This window comes from Rana temporaria, chromosome 3 (assembly GCF_905171775.1).
Source record: "Rana temporaria chromosome 3, aRanTem1.1, whole genome shotgun sequence".
In the NCBI taxonomy this organism is placed as follows: domain Eukaryota; kingdom Metazoa; phylum Chordata; class Amphibia; order Anura; family Ranidae; genus Rana; species Rana temporaria.
Window position 1 is genome coordinate 260,245,182 of NC_053491.1, and position 20,642 is coordinate 260,265,823.

The 20,642-nt window shown below is 44.1% G+C and overlaps 1 protein-coding gene across 4 annotated transcripts in view; it reads right to left on the minus strand.

The window, feature by feature from the left end:
- Window positions 1-20,642, minus strand: part of ARHGAP26 (Rho GTPase activating protein 26) — a 644,209-nt gene that overhangs the window by 236,040 nt on the left and 387,527 nt on the right. For all 4 annotated transcript variants that reach the window (XM_040344603.1, XM_040344602.1, XM_040344605.1 and 1 more), the window contains one exon: window positions 5,934-6,093. In XM_040344603.1, the coding sequence (XP_040200537.1) occupies window positions 5,934-6,093 (160 nt within the window). The remainder of the gene's footprint in view (window positions 1-5,933; window positions 6,094-20,642) is intronic.

Here is a 20,642-nt window from a genome sequence, read left to right on the forward strand (position 1 = left end):
TTGTAGCTCAGCCAATGGATTTGCACATAATAAAGGGTAATTAAAATTGATACAAACGTTATACAATGCAGTATATACAAATGCACGCATCAGAGAACCCAACGCACGTTTCGCGAGATCATTGCTCGCTCATCAGGGGTGGATGCGGATGGAATGTATCTAAAATAGATAAGGAGATGTGTCACAGTGGTAAATGCAAGAACAATAGCAGAATGGGCAAGAACAAAGTGGCCCAATACTTAATGTCTCGTAGCCCAGGCGCGTTTTGGGAATTTGGCAGGTATCCCTTCTACATTTTTAGATCATTATCATCATTTTCTTTATTCTCAGATGATTACTATAATCATGTTGTTTTTATATTCCTGCCTAGATGGATCCCTCCCATGCGTCATATGGATACATCGGCGCTATTGGCCTACAATTTTATTATTGTTATTTTTATTTGGCCTTTAATGTTTTTTCAAATCTCATTGCTGCATGATTCATGGGGTGGGCCTTTGTTCATGATCGGCATTGTGGGGTATCAGCCAACCCCAATTACCATTGGGAGTCTCCTGGTTTTCCCCGCATTTGTTGTATATTATGCACCGGTGGGTCGTACCTGTGTGGCGCCCTCCCGCCTTCTTGTATGTGCAGGGGGTGCCGTGCAGGTGTGGCTCAAGGGCTCCCCATTCCTCTTATCTCCACATGACCTGCCTTTTTTTTTACCAGATTTAAAATGGACTTGGCTATATTCACACATACATGGTAGTGTCACTTGCAAAAAAGAATGTACCTGTAACTTTGTGACTTTCCTCCTATGTGAGTGAAAGACAAAAGGCTAATCTAAGCTAATTTTTTCAGTCAGGGAACCAAGGCAAAGGCCCTGGATCTCGGGGTCCTCTCTAATGGAGATTACAAGGGGCTCCGCCACCAGGGCGTAGCGGAGTGGAGACAGTGGACAACCCTGCCTAGTGCCCCTGGATAAGTTAAAAGTCTGGGAGGCCCTCCCGTTGGCCACTACCCTACCTCTGGGTGCCAGATATAATAATTGAACCCACTTGATAAACTTAGGTCCAAAACCAAAGCTACGGAGGCATCCCCAAAGATACCGCCACTCTACCGAGTAAAAGGCCTTGGCGGTGTCCAAGGCCACCACCACCCGGGACCCAACGTTGGCATGTGTCGCCTGCAAGTTAATATACAATTTTCTGAGGTTGAAGGAGGTGCTACGCCCCGGGAATAAATCCAGCCTGGTCAGTGTGGATCAGGGTTAGAATCACTTGGTTAAGGCGGAGGGCAAGTACTTTAGCCAGGATCTTTATGTCTACCTGAAGGAGTGATATGGGTCAATAAGATTCCGGGTGGCCTGGATCCTTGCCCGGTTTAGGTATGAGGATAATAACCGCACCATCGATGGGGGTAAGGAGAAGTTGTCAAATAAATGATTGAAGAGGGACAATAACTTGGGGGCAAGTATCTCGCTGTATTGGGCATAAAATTCTATGGGTAACCCATCTGAACCTGGGGCCTTGAATCTGGCAAAGCTCGCAATCGCTGCGGTTATTTCGTCGAGTGTAAGAAGTGCATCTAGCATAGCCATTTGGGTGTCATCTAGCTGTGGCAAGGCGATTTTCGTCAGTAGATCCTCCAATTGAGCTTCAGTGGTGAAATCCTGGGATGTATAAAGTTGAGAAAATAAGTCCCTAAATTTGGAAAGTGACAGCCTGGGGTTCCACAATCTTTTCCCAGTTAGGACCAGTGAGGGAAATGACCATAGGGGGTCTATCCTCACTATGTGCTAGATAGGCCAACAGTTTACCCACTCTCTTCCCATGTTCATACAGTTTTTGTCTGACAAAGAAAAGTTTTTTTTTTTTCCTGGCTGTCTCGTGCTGTAGCTGATTGACCACTCTGGTTCATAACCTGAGTTGGGCAGCCCCAGCAGGAGAGGGGTTCGCCATATATCCCTGTTCAGAGGAGGACAGATCCCACATTGCCCCGTCCAGTGCAGCCGATAAATTAGTCTTAAGCCTGTTAATACAGGAGGTCAGAATCAGGCGTGCATGTAATTTAAAGGCTTCCCATACTTTATCTGGGAATGCAGATCCGTCATTCTCCGAAAAGTAGGTTCTCCAACTGTTACCAAGCTCGTCATCCTCCGACAGCAGCGTGAGCCAAAACGGATTCAGGCGCCAGGTACGGGGCGGTCTGTCTAATGGGACAGAGAGGCTAATCCAATATGGGCTATGGTCAGAGTAATCTGGGGGTAAATTCAGCTCCCAGTAATCTTGGGGCAAGGGTATTATAAATAAATATAAAGTCTATACGGGACATAGTGTTATGGGTAGCTGAGAAGCAGGAGTAAGCTTGGGTGATTGGAAATTTAAAACGCCAGGTGTCAGTGAGATTAAAGGAAGAGATAAGTCGGGAGCATCTAGTGTGGGTTGGAGCTGTAGTAGGTAATGGTGAGGGCGACAGTTTGTCTAATGTAGGGTTCAGCGTAGCGTTAAAATCCCCCAGCCACACTGCCTGAATCGAAGGATGACGTGTCATATATAGCAAGCCCTCTGTAACTATAATAGAGCTGAATGGTGGAGGGACATAGAATGCCATCAGTAGGAAAGGTTCACCATACAATTTAACCGAGTGAAAGATATATCGCCCCTGTGGGTCAAACTGGACATCACACAGCTCAAAATGTACTGTCTTGGCAATCAACACTGAGACTCCGCGAGCATGGGAGGAGTGGGATGAATGATAGGCCCACCCGATCCATGGCTGGCGGAGTGCCACCTGGAGCCAACCCTCAACGTGTCTCTCCACCAAAACCACAATGTCGGCACGTTGTTTTTTGAGAAATGAGAAAACTGCGGATCTCTTTACCTTGTTCCCAAGCCCACGCACATTCCAAGTGAGCAGTTTTATCGATGCCATAATACAAACATTAAAACATATCGTGGAACAGTAGCATTACATGAATACAAAGTTTGCCATCTATGCGGTATTAATGTTACTATGCACTTCGTTGTATTGCATTCCATCAAGTAAAAACGAACCTCCCCCTCCACACCCTGCATCTTCCCCAACTGATGTGGGTATGTGCCCAAAACCAAAACAAAGTAACAACCGGTAGCAGGTAAAGCCAAAATGTCCTGCTGTTACGTGAAAGATCTGCAGTGATCGGTCCGCATGAAAGATGTGGAAGATACAAGGCCCACAAATAAAGAGCAACAGGCTCTTCCTGTACTGTGAACCAGAAGTACAGTGTGGGGTCGATAATAGCCAAAGTTCTGCAGTCACATAATAGAGGGATGCATGTTCCGGTTGCTGGGGGGCAAACATTTGCTGTGTTAGGCATGTGGAGTGTAGGACTGATTGTGCTCTGCAATTACAGTCTCCAGGGTAGTTACATGGATCAACCAGTCAATAGGGGCCCTGAGTATGGGAGACCCCCTCTGCAGGTTACAAATGAAAGAGGAGTAAAGCAGGGGAAGGCAAAGGGGGTCCCAGGAGGTCCCAGAGGTAAGGAGCAATAGGGCATGTGCCGCGGGCAGTAAGGAGGAGACAAAAGGTGTAACATACCAGGATTCGGGGCATTCGCAGACTCCCGTGGCAGCGTGTAATGTGCGGGTGATGGTGACGAACAATAGTGCCGATGAACATGCTCGGTCAGGTCACTCGACCACCCTTCCAGAGGGCTCTGGACACTCCAACCAGGCAAGGGCTTCCCCAGGAGCCTCAAAGAAGAACACACAGCCGTCCCTTTTGACTAAGACAAACCAGAAATATCAAAGAGTATTTAAGATGTTGTATCCGGAGCCTCCTCTTCGCCTCCATGAAGCCCTGGCAGCGGTGGCACTGCACCTTGGCAGAAAAGTCGGGGAAGATATCGATCTTGGCATTTCCAATGTGGAGGTTACCTTTTTCCTTGGCCATGCGCAGCGCCGCATCTCTGTCCTTGTTATTCAAGAATTTCGCTGTAAACGTGCGGGGGGCCCCCTGAGGAGGAGGTCTGGCAGGCATACAATGGGCCCTATCCACTGCCAGGGTGGGGGAGAAGGCCTCGCGGCCATAGATGCCAACAAGAAGTTGCTCCAAGAAGGTGGTAGGATCTTTGCCCCAGCTCCCTTTGGGAGCCCGATGAAACGGAGATTGCACCTCCGGAGCCTATTTTCCATGTCATCTTGCTTGCTTAGAATCTGATTGATTTGGAGCTGCATTTGATCTGAGCTGACCTGGAGCGGTGTAATGGCATCCTCCACCTCTCCTATGCGGGTTTCGGCTGTTGTGACACGTCTTGTCGCATGAGTGAAAGGTCCACCTTGACCTCCACTATTTGCGCTATCAGGGACATCCGGCAGTATGTGATTGCCTCAAACGCTTTAGCTGTGTCGACTCCCGGAGGGGCCTGCTCGGCGCACGTGGCCCCACCATTTCTCCTGGCACTCTCCTCCTGGCGTCGATACTGGTCCAAATTAGCCAAAGTGGCCTTTGGCGTTTTTAGCGGAGTCATGGCAGGTATCCGCTGTGATTCCTCCCCTTCTAAAGCAGACAGGTCCAGCTATTTTGGAGGGTAGAGAGCTGTAGGGCAGGTAGGCCGGGAAGAACCACTAGTCGGCAAGCCGGGTGAAGCAAGATGGCCGCCGACTTCCAGCACTCTCACAAATGCGGCATCCGCACGGTCAGAGAGTGGGGTCCTCCTCTGCGGGTGTGCGGGGTCCTCAGGGGGTCTCGGAGAGTCCTTGCAGGGTGTTACCTGAGAGCAGGAGGGCCTGGAAGCAGCACAGGCAGCAGGCCGGGTGAAGCAAGATGGCCGCCGACTTCCAGCACTAGGCCGAAGCTGCGGCCTTTCCTAAATGCGGCGGCTGTGCGGTCAGAGGCTGATGTATCCTTTTCTGCGGGTGTGCGGGGTCCTCAGGGGGTCTCGGTGGGTCCTTGCAGGATGATACCTATAAGCAGATGGGCCGGGAAGCAGCACAGGCGGCAGGCCGGGTGTAGCAATATGGTCGCCGACTTCCACAACTAGGCCAAAGCCGCGGTCTTTCCTAGATGCTCCACGGAGGCCGCCGTACAATCGGAGGATGAGGGATTTGCGGCCCACGCTTATTCTTTTTCAGATTATTTTTTTTCCCCTGAAGAAGGGATACCTACCAAATTCCCGAAATGCGTCTGGACTACGAGACAAATGTTCTTTCTTAAAGTATATGTAGCTCCATGTTGGAGCCTGGTATCATATATATGCTGTATCAATGTATAATATCCGGTGTTATGTTACACCACTAACGTTTTTAATGTTTAACCACTTTACAACCGGGCCTATTTTGGCACTTCTTTCCTTCATGTAAAAATCACAAATTTTTTGCTAGAAAATTAATCAAAACCCCCAAACATTATATATTTTTTTTAGCAGACGCCCTAGGAAATAAAATAGCGGTCATAGCAACTTTTTTTCTCGCACAGTATTTGCGCAATCATTTTTCAAACGCCCTTTTCTGGGAAAAAAAAAAACGGTTTCATGAATTAAAAAATAACAAATATCCAACATGTCAAACTTTAAAATTGCGCACACTCATGGAATGGCGCCAAACTTCGGTACTTAAAAATCTCAATAGGCGACGCTTTAAAAATGTTTACAGGTTACAATTTTCCAGTTACAGAGGAGGTCTAGTGCTAGAATTGTAGCACACGCTCTAACTTACGCGACGATACCTCACATTTGGGATTTGATTGGCATTTACATATGTGGGCGGGACTTGCATGCATGTTCGCTTCTGAGCGCGAGCTACCGGAAAAATAACTTGGAGATATACAAACGTGCTTTCCTGGCATTATACAAGAGAGCTGCATTTGTGCTTTTCAGAGCAACAAAATGATTTGCTTATAGGAGAAGCTTATAAAAATTCCATAACAATAACATAACCAACATATTTGTTTTTTAGCAAAAATGTTACCTTTTCATGGTTTTCAATAATTATTTCAACAACAATATTCTGGAATTTGATATCCATGATGGCTGCTACAGTTTCCTCTTGGGGACGCAAAAGTGTGGGCCCAAAAACGACTCCCAGGTTGGCTACAGTCATCAAGTTTTGCTTATGATTAGCAGCAACACTGAAAGCAAAAAAATGATAACAAAAATGTAATTTGCAGCAAAATTTGTTTTTAAAATGCACAACACATCAGATGAAACGTACAATGAACCTAAATAAAATCTAAATAATCTAGTTTATATTCATACTGGGCTGCTCACATGCCCCTGAAAACCTGTCAAAACAAGACAAGTGCCTGTTCATACAACTAGTGCATCCACATAGAGAAACATAGGTTGTCTGCATACAGCTTCAACCAATCATTGACGCTGTATGGGCCATAGCACCTGTGTGAATGAGGCCTAAAATGTAATTGTCCAAAGACATATGTAAACATTTACATCTTAGGTGTATAAATATGAAAAGGCACAAAAAACAACCCTTTTGACACACACTTGACATGTATGTCGGAGGAAAATAAAAACCACACAAGTACATCTCTGCAATACAGATTGGTCAATGTTTTATTCCTTTACAGGCCTTGAAATTGCAAAAAAAATACCCTTTGAATATGCCAGAAAGCGGAGTCAAACCTGCCCTTTGCCTTTTTAAAAAAGCACTCCTGTTATCTTACTATCAAATGCATATGGAAAAATTCACTTGTAGACCAAGGGAGGACTAGTCACTGGGATAACACAGGCAGAGACATGTTTAAATTTCTGACAAGGTCAAGAAGTATTTCTGTCCATCTAGTTCAGAGATACAGTATATATAACTCTGCCTACAACACAACCCTGCTTAGTCTTGACGTGGCTGGACATTGAAAGCAAAAGCAATGAACTGATGTGCTCATCTCTCTGTCAATCTGCTGTCTCTTCTTATTAGTATGTTCCTTAAAAGCACAGAAGCAGTGCAACATAACTGACTGGCAAATTCCTTCTTCCTTCCACAGTCTGAGCTCTACTATACAGGGGGACTGCTGGGGGCTGATGCCATGTATAGTTCAGGTACTTACCTTGTTTGCATCTAATAATAGTTTATTCATGAACATAAAGCTGCACTTATTTGTGTCTTTTATATCTGCCTGGAATTCAACTTTAAGGCCAACAGACCTTGGGTCCATAGTCATTAAGCAGCTAAAGCTAATTATGATCTACAAATAATCATTAGAATGAGCATTTGCAACTTTTTCGATTTAATATAACATTCTTAATAAAAAATTCCTTTCTGAATGTCACAACAATAACTCAGAAAGTGTAATTCCCAAGAATACACTATAGTTTCCCTTTAATGGAAAAAGTACAGTGACATAATTCTGCTGTAAAACACAAAGCTAGAAATAAAAAAAATTCTTGCTGTGGTGCGTAATGGGTTTGAAACAAATTGTTAAAGTTGAATGCAGACAACTTAACATTTTTTATTCATTAACAATCAAAGCTATTTAAAAACGTTACAGCTCTTGGCAATCATGATGCCTGGCTTACTGCCACTATTGGCAGGTCAGTGCAAAATAAATATTCACATAGAAAGAAGATGTGGTTCAGACCTATAGCTCCCAGATAGTGAGGCGATGATCTGTCTCAAAAAGGCTTGCTGATATACTGTAGGACATAAAATCAAGGTCTTCACCTCACTTCCTGGCCTAGACCAGAATCTTCCCTTACAGAAAGCGGAGAATATGGCATCTCCTTGTGTCATTTGAATTCGTACTCAAGAATTTAAATGAGTAAAGCTTTGGGCTTTGAAAAAGTGAGTAGTTACAATCTTCAAAAGTAGGTTCTTTCTCAAAACAGTAAGAAATACATCGCCCTTACTTTTGTAAACATTATGCTTAAAGGAGAGCTATACATTACATTAAATTTCTCAGCATTAACCGCTTCCAGACTGCCCACTGCATATATACTGTAGGTGATTTTGTGCCCACGGACAGTGTAGGGGGGCGCGCGCACTCGCCACCGGAACGCGGCTCCGACTTAGTCTCTGTGTCCCATGGTGTACGATAAAGAAAGAAAGTCACTTATTACTGACTCGCAACTCTCTTACTACTGACCAATGAACTCAGCCTCACCTACTACTGACCAATGAACTCAGCCTCACCTACTACTAACCAATGAACTCAGCCTCACCTACTACTGACCAATGAACTCAGCCTCACCTACTACTGACCAATGAACTCAGCCTCACCTACTACTGACCAATGAACTCAGCCTCACCTACTACTGACCAATGAACTCAGCCTCACCTACTACTGGCCAATGAACTCAGCCTCACCTACTACTGGCCAATGAACTCAGCCTCACCTACTACTGGCCAATGAACTCAGCCTCACCTACTACTGGCCAATGAACTCAGCCTCACCTACTACTGGCCAATGAACTCTCTGTTACAACTGGCCTCTGAACTCTGCCTCAATTACTACTGACCCCTGAAAGTGGTTGCAAATCCATTACAACTACTTTAATCTACAGATAAGCCTAGATTAAGGTTTACCTGTAGGTGCAACAAATATCTCCCAAACCTAAAAGGTTTAGGAGATATTTGCAGAAAATTACGGCACTGATGTCTATGGCGCATGTGCCGTAGACATCAGAGGCACTGAGCGTGCCGCTTCTAACGGCGATCATGCCATTAGTGGAGGAATGCGCGGGAGTTACGTCATCGCTGCTCCGCCCAGTCACAGCGCTGGAGCAGCGATACCCGGAAGTCACTCCGGGAATCATGGCGACAACGGAGGAGGTCACCCAGGACCGCTGCGGGGGCTTTGATCTTGGGTAAGTAATTCATAATGAGCTAGTATGCTATGCATACTAGCTCATTATGCCTTTGTCTTGCAGGGCGTTTTTATTTTATTTTTTAGAGGGTTTACTTCCTCTTGAACTCTGTTACGTACTACGAACCTCTGAACTATTCATTACTTACTAATGACCAATGAACTCTGCATCTCTTATTACGGACTTTTAAACTCTATATCATTTACTACTGACCCCTGAAGTCTGCTTTATGTACTACTATCTCTGAACTCACTGTTACTACTAACCTCTCAAGTCAATTACTACTGACTTCTGACCTCTGTGTCACTTACTACAAGGTTCAGTACTAAGTGAGGCAGAGTTCAGAGTTGCAGTTGTAAGTGACCCTCCATCTCACCTCAGCACTGCTTAACTCTCCATTCTTCCTGGGACTCTTCACATTACTCAAGGTAAGGAATAGTAATGCAAAGAATGTGTGAAATTGTCTGCGCTATGAAGTAAAGAAATGGGGAGGGGGAAAGGGAGGGGTGAGTGGACAAAGATCCGTGGACCTGTGGAGTGGCAAGGTGTACAGACACAAATGGAAGTGACCTACAACCAAAAGTTGAATACATTACTCAAGGTACTGCAATTCTTGCTCTTCTCCTATTATCACGTCCCGTGGGCAGGGCTAAATTGTAGACCTGTCTACTGGACCAGAGAATAGGAGAAGAGGAAGAAGAGCTGGAGTTGAAGTATCCTGAGTACTGTAAAAAGTCCCAAGTAGAAGAACAGAAGTAAGCCAAACCTCCTGTTTCTAAGCGGTGCTTGTAACAGGCAGCTACAGAGAAAACACTGTTTGTTTATAGGAAGGTGCTAAAAGCCAGCACAAGGAGAAGGGGGTGGAGCCATAATTGACTAATTTTCTTTTAGCACCTGCCCCCTCCCCGGCATTAACAGTGTTTCTTCTATAGCTGTCTGGGAGAAGCACAGCTGCAAGGGAGAAGGGAGAATGGAACAGCATTTTGCTTCTGGCTGGCTAATTAGTAGAGCCGAGTGCTGAAACGTGTTTCGGTACTGGGCTTCAGGATTCAGCCTGTATTCATGTGACGCTAAAGTTCAAATCTTGGTTTGGTCCCACCAAATTCTGCACAGTAGGCATATCAACAGCATTTAAAGAGAACATCAGATTATTAATTTCAGTCCCTGCCAAGAGGAATACTTGCACTGTAATACCCCTATTATAGTCAGTGACAGATACATTGTAAAATACATTTAGTCTATACTTAAAGTAGACCTAAAGGCAAAACTTTATTTTTGCATTTTTTATTTCATTGTGGATAGCGTAAGAGGGATAGAATAATTTTTTTTGTCATTGTTGTCCCATTGGGGAGATTTTCCTTCACTTCCTGCCCCATAGCCAAACAGGAAGTGAGAGGAAAGCTCTGCAAGTTAATGGAATCTCTTGGCCCCCCCCCCCCCCAAGTCACCAGAACTAGTGTCCCCATTGGAAGATTTCTCCTCTATTACAGTTCTAGCGACAACCACAAATTTGGGATTTTCTTTTACTTTCAATGATGTAAAAAAAAAACATTGCTGCACGTTTACAGTTTGCACAAGAGCACCTGGATGTTACACGGCAGTACTGGCAAAACATTCTGTGGACAGATAAAATTAAAGTTGAGTTGTTTGGAAGAAACACACAACACTATGTGTGGAGAAAAAGAGGCAGAGCACACCAACATCAAAACCTCATTCCAACTGTCAAGTATGGTGGTGGGGGCATCATGGTTTGGGGCTACTTTGCTGTGTCAGGGACTGGACGGATTGCCAAAGGAAAAATGAATTCCCAAGTTTATCAAGACATTTTGCAGGAGAACTTAAGGTCATCCGTCCACCAGCTGAAGCTCAACAGAAGATGGTTGTTGCAACAGGACAACGACCCAAAGCATAGAAGTAAATCAACAACAGAATGGCTTAAACAGAAGAAAATACGCCTTCTGGAGTGGCCCAGTCAGAGTCCTGACCAACGGCTGATCCAGGGGGAGGGCAACAAGGCAATTATTTTTTTTAAAAACTGCTTTGCGGTGCCTGGAGCTGCCGCTGCCGAGACTCTCCCTCTCTCTCTCTCTTATCACCAGCCCAGTAGGCTGCCTGTCCTGAGGATGCTTTGAGCTGCAGCGCTCCCCCTCTCTCCCGCGTGTATGACACCGGGCATCTCTCGCTGTGTGAGAGCTGGGTCTGTGTTAGACTGTGCTGCCTGTGCTAGACCTGCTTGTGTGAAAGTAGATGGAGATGGAACACTGATTGAATCAGTGTTTTGTCTATCACACAAGCCTGTCTAGGGGGGACCTTGCTAGAGCACACTGCCCTGCCGAACACAGACCTACAGCTCCTGTTTGTTCCATGACACACATCGGGAGAGGAGATACCTGCTGTGTGTGATCGAGGCAATGCCATGGTGAGTGCCATGCACAGTGGGGCTGCATTCATATACAAAAGTGGGGCTGCATTAATATACAAAGTGGGGCTGCATTAATATACAAAGTGGGACTGCATTCATAGACAAAAGTGGGACTGCATTCATAGACAAAAGTGGGACTGCATTCATAGACAAAAGTGGGGCTGCATTCATAGACAAAAGTGGGGCTGCATTAATATACAAAAGTGGGGCTGCATTAATATACAAGTGGGGCTGCATTAATATACAAGTGGGGCTGCATTAATATACAAAGTGGGGCTGCATTAATATACAAAGTGGGGCTGCATTCATAGACAAAAGTGGGACTGCATTCATAGACAAAAGTGGGACTGCATTCCTAGACAAAAGTGGGACTGCATTCCTAGACAAAAGTGGGGCTGCATTCATAGACAAAAGTGGGGCTGCATTCATAGACAAAAGTGGGGCTGCATTCATAGACAAAAGTGGGGCTGCATTCATAGACAAAAGTGGGGCTGCATTCATAGACAAAAGTGGGGCTGCATTCATAGACAAAAGTGGGGCTGCATTCATAGACAAAAGTGGGGCTGCATTCATAGACAAAAGTGGGGCTGCATTCATATACAAAAGTGGGGCTGCATTCATATACAAAAGTGGGGCTGCATTCATATACAAAGTGGGGCTGCATTCATATACAAAGTAGGGCTGCATTAATAGACAAAAGAGGGACGGCATTCATAGACAAAAATGGGACGGCATTCATAGACAAAAATGGGACGGCATTCATAGACACAAGTGGGACTGCATTCATATACAAAAAGTGGGGCTGCATTTATATACAAAAGTGGCGCTGCATTTATATACAAAAGTGGGACTGCATTTATATACAAAAGTGGGACTGCATTTATATACAAAAGTGGGACTGCATTTATATACAAAAGTGCGACTGAATTTATATACAAAAGTGGGACTGCATTCTTATACAAAAGTGGGACTGCATTCATATACAAAAGTGGAGCTGTATTTATATATACAGTGGGGCTGCATTTATATACAAAAGTGGGACTGCATTTATATACAAACGTGGGGCTGCATTTACCGTATTTATCGCGGTATAGCGCGCTCCCGTGTATACCGTGCACCCCTAAAGTTGCCCCCGAAATTCCTGTAAAAAAAATGTTATATGATTTTATTACTTAAAGTTTTGGTGTCTTCCCAGCGTCCATCGTCTGGTCCGTCGTCCGTCTGCGGCCTCGGTGGTGTCCTCCCGGCTTCTCCAGCGCGCGCCTCAAGTCGAGTCCCCGCTTCCCGCACTCAGTTCGAACGCCTCCGCCGACATATACCGAGTGCAGTACACTCGGGTACATTCGGCAAGGCTCCGCTTTGCTCGCGCTCACGCTCTGTGACGTTTATGCGTGAGCACGAGCGAAGCCGAGCCTAGCCGAATGTACCCGAGTGTACTGCACTCGGTATATGTCAGCGCAGGAATTCAAACTGAGCGCGGGAAGCAGCTATCGGTGTATATCGCGCACCCACGATTTTCCCCTTATTTTTAGGGGAAAAAAGTGCGAGATATACGCCGATAAATACGGTATATACAAAAGTGGGACTACATTAATATACAAAAGTGGAGCTGTGTTCATATATACAGTGGGGTTGCATTCATATGTACAGTGAGGCTGCAATGATGGGCACTGAAGAGGCTGCATTGATCTCTTGTACCACGTCTGCAGTCTCTGATCATCCCTTGTACCATGTCTGCAGTCTCTGACATTCTCTTGTACCATGACTGCAGTCTCTGACATTCTCTTGTACCATGTCTGCAGTCTCTGACATTCTCTTGTACCATGTCTGCAGTCTCTGACATTCTCTTGTACCATGTCTGCAGTCTCTGACCATCTCTTGTACCATGTCTCCAGTCTCTGACCATCCCTTGTACCATGACCATCCCTTGTACCACGTCTGCAGTCTCTGACCATCTCTTGTACCATGTCTGCAGTCTCTGACCATCCCTTGTACCATGTCTGCAGTCCCTGACAATCGTCTACAAACTATGGGATAGATTTATGGCATTTATATTTAAATATTTTTTACTAGTAATGGTGGCGATCATTGATTTTTTAGCAGTACTGCAACATTGCAGCGGACACACCGGACATCTAATTGAGTTCTGTAAGCAACACCTTATTTTCTGGCAGTGCCCCTCCCGAGACTAGACTCTGGATCCGCCCTTGGTCCTGACCTTAACCGGATTGAGATGCTGTGGCATGACCTCAAGAAAGCGATTCACACCAGACATCCCAAGAATATTGCTGAACTGAAACAGTTCTGTAAAGAGGAATGAGTGAAGAGTGAAGAATTACTCCTGACAGTTGTGCACGTCTGATCTGCAACTACAGGAATCGCTTGGTTGAAGTTATTGCTGCCAAAGAAGGTTCAACCAGTTATTAAATCCAAGGGTTCACATACTTTTTTTACCTGCATTGTGAATGTTTACATGGTGTGTTCAATAAAAACATGGTAACATTTCATTCTTTGTGTATTATTAGTTTAAGCAGACTGTGATTGTCTATTGTTGTGACTTAGATGAAGATCAGATCACATTTTATGACCAATTTGTGCAGAAATCCATTTAATTCCAAAAGGGTTCACATACTTTTTATTGCAACAGTGTGTGTGTAATATAAATATAAATTTGGGATTTTCTTTTACTTTCAATGATGTAAAAAAAAAACATTGCTGCACGTTTACAGTTTGCACAAGAGCACCTGGATGTTACACGGCAGTACTGGCAAAACATTCTGTGGACAGATAAAATTAAAGTTGAGTTGTTTGGAAGAAACACACAACACTATGTGTGGAGAAAAAGAGGCACAGCACACCAACATCAAAACCTCATTCCAACTGTCAAGTATGGTGGTGGGGGCATCATGGTTTGGGGCTACTTTGCTGCGTCAGGGACTGGACGGATTGCCAAAGGAAAAATGAATTCCCAAGTTTATCAAGACATTTTGCAGGAGAACTTAAGGTCATCTGTCCACCAGCTGAAGCTCAACAGAAGATGGTTGTTGCAACAGGACAACGACCCAAAGCATAGAAGTAAATCAACAACAGAATGGCTTAAACAGAAGAAAATATGCCTTCTGGAGTGGCCCAGTCAGAGTCCTGACCAATGGCTGATCCAGGGGGAGGGCAACAAGGCAATTGCCCCCCCCCCCCCCCCGAGACAATCATGTCACATTGGCTTTTAAAAAAAAAAAAAAAAAAATTAAAAACCGCTTTGCTGTGCCTGGAGCTTTCGCTGCCGAGACTCACTCTCTCTCTCTCTCTCTCTCTCTCATCACCAGCCCAGTAGGCTGCCTGTCCTGAGGCTGCTTTGAGCTGCAGCTGACTGCAGCGCTCCCCCTCTCTCCTGCGTGTATGACACCGGGCATCTCTCGCTGTGTGAGAGCTGGGTCTGTGTTCGCCTGTGCTGCCTGTGCTAGACCTGCTTGTGTGAAAGTAGATGGAGATGGAACACTGATTGAATCAGTGTTTTGTCTATCACACAAGCCTGTCTAGGGGGAGACCTTGCTAGAGCACACTGCCCTGCCGAACACAGACCTACAGCTCCTGTTTGTTCCATGACACACGTCGGGAGAGGAGATACCTGCTGTGTGTGATCGAGGCAATGCCATGGTGAGTGCCATGCACAGTGGGGCTTCATTCATATACAAAAGTGGGGCTGCATTAATATACAAAGTGGGACTGCATTCATAGACAAAAGTGGGACTGCATTCATAGACAAAAGTGGGGCTGCATTAATAGACAAAAGTGGGGCTGCATTAATAGACAAAAGTGGGGCTGCATTAATAGACAAAGTGGGGCTGCATTAATATACAAAGTGGAAAGCAGTAAAGAAATTTACCTCAAGTCCTAATAACAAGGAATTTACCATTGGTGAATTTATCACATGTAATACCACGCATGTGGTGTATGCTCTCCAGTGCCCTTGTGGTCTGCTCTATATAGGGCGGACCAAACGCCAACTTAAAGTGCGCATTGGAGAGCACATTGCCAATATATTATTGGGTTATAAAGACCACAATGTCTCGCTCCATTTTAAATTGTTCCATAACCAAGACCCGAGTGGTCTAATGTTTTGGGGTGTGGACCATTTGAAACCAACATGGAGAGGAAACAATTTGGTCAGAGATTTATCAAAGAGAGAAACCCAATGGATCTTCTCGGCCGATACTCTTGCCCCTAGGGGCTTGAATATCGAGCTGGACATCAATTGCTTTATTAGCGATTATTGATATTATGATCCAAATAGTCTTTTTTGAGATCAGGACGTTCCACTCACGGTCTCTTTTTTTTTATTAGGTGGGTAACTGTGACCCTCTCTTTATTATTAACCTGCCCTTTTTATTATGAGATTATTCTGGTCTTTTGTCTTTTAGCTGTGTTTATCTTTTAAGATGACCGAATTTTCAATGTAGGTTATATAAGTAATTATGGCTACATTCCCCCTCCTTTGTAATATAAAGATGATTTGTATGCTATATATCTTTTTGCCACAAGATGGTGCTGGTAGGGCTGTGGTTAATTTATCTGTTCATAATATGTCATATATTCTGTTAATGGGACCACTGTTTACTATTTAGCTGTTTACACCTTTTATAATTATTTTTATCAATGCATATTTTCATGTTATTGATGCATGTTTTAATTTTAATTATATGTATATAGATATGATATAATGAATTTTTATTGATTATTTATCGGATGAAGTTATCACATTGTATGCTATTAAGTGTTTTTATAGTAATAGCCCTTTAGTTACACTGTGGTGTGCATAATGGTTGTATAAGTTTACTGTTATGTTCAAATTGCAGTTTTTCGTCCGTACGTTCCCTGTCACCTTTTGCGTGTCGCCGTTGTGTGTGGCCGCTCTGTGTGTCATCATGGGACGGACGATGTATGTGATTTCCTCTCATTCGCTCCCATACGCCGTTGCTCTACGAGTCAGTGGGCGGGATAAGTCCCTTTTGCCCGCCCACCTCTCCACGGCGATTGGAGCGTCTGAGAGAACCCTGCATATTTAAGCTTGGTGGATTGTGTCGTGAGGCCACGCCCTCTGTCGAAGTCCAATGACAAAACGCGTCAGGGCGTGGCTTCTCACGACGCTCAGGAAGTGACGTTTGCGCTCCACCAGGGCCTCGGCTGGAACCGGAAGTTGATAGTCTCTTTGAGACTGAACCAGGACCAGTGCGACGCTTCACCTACCATCCATGATTTGGTGATTATGCGCTTTTAAAATACTTTTATTGTACGTTCAATGGTTGAAGGGGTTTTTGCATTTGTGGGCTACTATTTTTGATCCATTAAAAAACGGAATTATGCTATGGCACTTTCTTTGTCTTTTTTCCTGGTTTAATTTGGAGCTCCTACACAGATGTGTTTGATTACCCTGCTTGAAGGTTCATTATCAGTTTGGAGTTACACATACATCTCCCTGTATTATTTACTTTCTGGTGAGTGTGTACCCCAGAGGGGGCTTATTTTGTCCCACGTGGTGTCTCTAGAGGAGTTCGGGTGGAAGGTGCTTACTATCTGTCCTTTCTTAAAGTGGACCACACTCTTATTTGGAACTTTTTGCCTCTACCTCACTGATTTCCTTCACGCAACATTGAAGTGTAGACGTGGTGCCTTGTGCATCTACACTAGAACTGTCACTATCAGCGCTGTTTGTGATTTTATTATCTGTGCATTCATGCTCTCTTAATTTTGATCATTTTTATTAAATATACAAAGTGGGGCTGCATTAATATACAAAGTGGGGCTGCATTCATATACAAAGTGGGGCTGCATTCATATACAAAGTGGGGCTGCATTCATATACAAAGTGGGGATGCATTAATATACAAAAGTGGGACTGCATTCATAGACACAAGTGGGGCTGCATTCATAGACAAAAGTGGGACTGCATTCATAGACAAAAGTGGGACTGCATTCATTTACAAAAAGTGGGGCTGCATTTATATACAAAAGTGGGGCTGCATTTATATACAAAAGTGGGGCTGCATTTATATACAAAAGTGGGGCTCCATTCATATACAAAAGTGGGGCTCCATTCATATACAAAAGTGGGGCTCCATTCATATACAAAAGTGGGGCCGCATTCATATACAAAAGTGGGACTGCATTCATATACAAAAGTGGGACTGCATTTATATACAAAAGTGGGACTGCATTTATATACAAACGTGGGGCTGCATTTACCGTATTTGTCGCGGTATAGCGCGCTCCCGCGTATACCGTGCACCCCTAAAGTTGCCCCCGAAATTCCTGTAAAAAAAATGTTATATGATTTTATTACTTACAGTTTTGGTGTCTTCCCAGCGTCCAGTCCGGCGTCCGTCTGCGGCCTCGGTGGTGTCCTCCCGGCTTCTCCAGCGCGCGCCTCAAGTCGAGTCCCCGCTTCCCGCGCTCAGTGCGAACGCCTCCGCCGACATATACCGAGTGCAGTACACTCGGGTACATTCGGCAAGGCTCGGCTTCGCTCGCGCTCAGTGACGTTTATGCGTGAGCACGAGCGAAGCCGAGCCTAGCCGAATGTACCCGAGTGTACTGCACTCGGTCTATGTTGGCGCAGGAATTTAAACTGAGCGTGGGAAGCGGCTATCGGCGTATATCGCGCACCCACGATTTTCCCCTTATTTTAAGGGGAAAAAAGTGCGAGATATACGCCGATAAATACGGTATATACAAAAGTGGGACTACATTAATATACAAAAGTGGAGCTGCGTTCATATATACAGTGGGGTTGCATTCAAATGTACAGTGAGGCTGCAATGATGGGCACTGAAGAGGCTGCATTGATCTCTTGTACCATGTCTTCAGTCTCTGACCATCTCTTGTACCATGTCTCCAGTCTCTGACCATCCCCTGTACCATGACCATCCCTTGTACCACGTCTGCAGTCTCTGATCATCCCTTGTACCATGTCTGCAGTCTCTGACCATCTCGTGTACCATGTCTGCAGTCTCTGACCATCTCTTGTACCATGTCTGCAGTCTCTGACCATCTCTTGTACCATGTCTGCAGTCTCTGACCATCTCTTGTACCATGTCTACAGTCTCTGACCATCTCTTGTACCATGTATGCAGTCTCTGACCATCCCTTGTACCATGTCTGCAGTCCCTGACAATCGTCTACAAACTATGGGATAGATTTATGGCATTTATATTTAAATATTTTTTACTAGTAATGGTGGCGATCATTGATTTTTTAGCAGTACTGCAACATTGCAGCGGACACACCGGACATCTAATTGAGTTCTGTAAGCAACACCTTATTTTCTGGCAGTGCCCCTCCCGAGACTAGACTCTGGATCCGTCCTTGGTCCTGACCTCAACCGGATTGAGATGCTGTGGCATGACCTCAAGAAAGCGATTCACACCAGACATCCCAAGAATATTGCTGAACTGAAACAGTTCTGTAAAGAGGAATGGTGAAGAATTACTCCTGACAGTTGTGCACGTCTGATCTGCAACTACAGGAATCGTTTGGTTGAAGTTATTGCTGCCAAAGAAGGTTCAACCAGTTATTAAATCCAAGGGTTCACATACTTTTTCCACCTGCACTGTGAATGTTTACATGGTGTGTTCAATAAAAACATGGTAACATTTCATTCTTTGTGTATTATTAGTTTAAGCAGACTGTGATTGTCTATTGTTGTGACTTAGATGAAGATCAGATCACATTTTATGACCAATTTGTGCAGAAATCCATATCATTCCAAAAGGGTTCACATACTTTTTATTGCAACTGTGTGTGTGTGTGTGTGTGTGTGTTATATATATATATATATATATATATATATATAACACACACAGTTGCAATAAAAAGTATGTGAACCCTTTTGGAATGATATGGATTTCTGCACAAATTGGTCATAAAATGTGATCTGATCTTCATCTAAGTCACAGCAATAGACAATCACAGTCTGCTTAAACTAATGTGATTATATATATATATATATATATATATATATATATATATATATATATATATATATATATATATAGTAGGTTTATTATGGTTGTTAGAATTTCCTCATTTTGGGGGTCGATTCATTGATTTCCATATTTTTCTGATTATAAATTGTTAATTGAGTGCTTTCTTATACATATGATATGTGATTGCAGTGTGTTAGGGGTAAGCGCCTTAAAGCAAATACGTTAACAGGCTTCTCGGAGGGTTTGCGATGTTGTCCCTGAAATGCTTCTGATTTAAAAAAAAGTTTGAACGAAGGAGATAATTATTATAATTTTTTTACGGAAACTGGTATGCGGTTATGCATCTTTATTGATCTTCATACAATAGTTTTCGGTTTTAGTTTTTTTTCTCTTTATTTTCACCTGGTCATAGGGCCAGTAAAACACTTCCTGTCTAAAGTCCGTTTACACGATCGGATATTCCGACAACAATTGTCCGACGGACGTGTTTTGTCGGATTATGTGACCGTCTGTATGCTTGGACAATTTTTGTCGGAATTTTCTCTCAAATTGTCCGACAACAATTGTGTTCCGTCGGATTATTCGATTGTGTGTACACAAATCCGTCGGAACTAAAATCCAAAGTACAAACACACATGCTCCCAACTAATGCTAAACATCAGACAATAGCAGAAGTTGCCCAAAGGGTGGTGGTAAAGACCTGAAAAACCACATGGCTTGGTGTATGTTGGCTGAAAATGTTTTGCCGTCTGTATGTAGAACAAGTTCATGGACAACGCCTGTCGGACAAAAATCCATGGATTTGTCCGTTGGAAATCCGATTGCGTGTACAAGGCTTTAGAGTGGCCCCGTCTCTGCCCTCTTTCTCTCCTCGTTGGCTGACTGAGTTTGATTGACAGCAGCGGGAGCCAAATGGAGCTGTGTTGGTGTCTCAGCCAATGAGGAGGGGAGGTCTGGGCAGCTGAGACATTCCTGAAACATCGCTGGATCTAGAGGGATATTGGGTAAGTATTAGAGGGGCTGCTCCGCACACAAGGCTTTTTTTATCTCAATGCATACAATGCATTAAGATGAAAAAAACTTCTGCTTTACAATCACATTAAGGTTGAACTCCATCTAACAGTTACAAAACAACATTTTTGTTGTTTAGTTTTTTTTTTGGGGGGGGGGGGGGGTAAAGGATTTCCATAAATAACAGCTGACCGTTGCAGAAACACCTGCCAGTGTTAAATTGTTTGTCTTAATCCTCTAATTGCCACTTCTGCTGGACAGCTTGGTCTGTTATTAGTTGAAAAATAACAGGCTCACTGGCAGGATCCCCAGGTGAAAATAAAGCCTGAAAAAATAAACCAATGCAGCCACCACATGCAAGAATTGATAAGCTGCCATATAATAAAGTTTTGCTTTTGGATTTAGATATGCTTTAATCTACAAATATATCTATATCAGGATTTGTTTT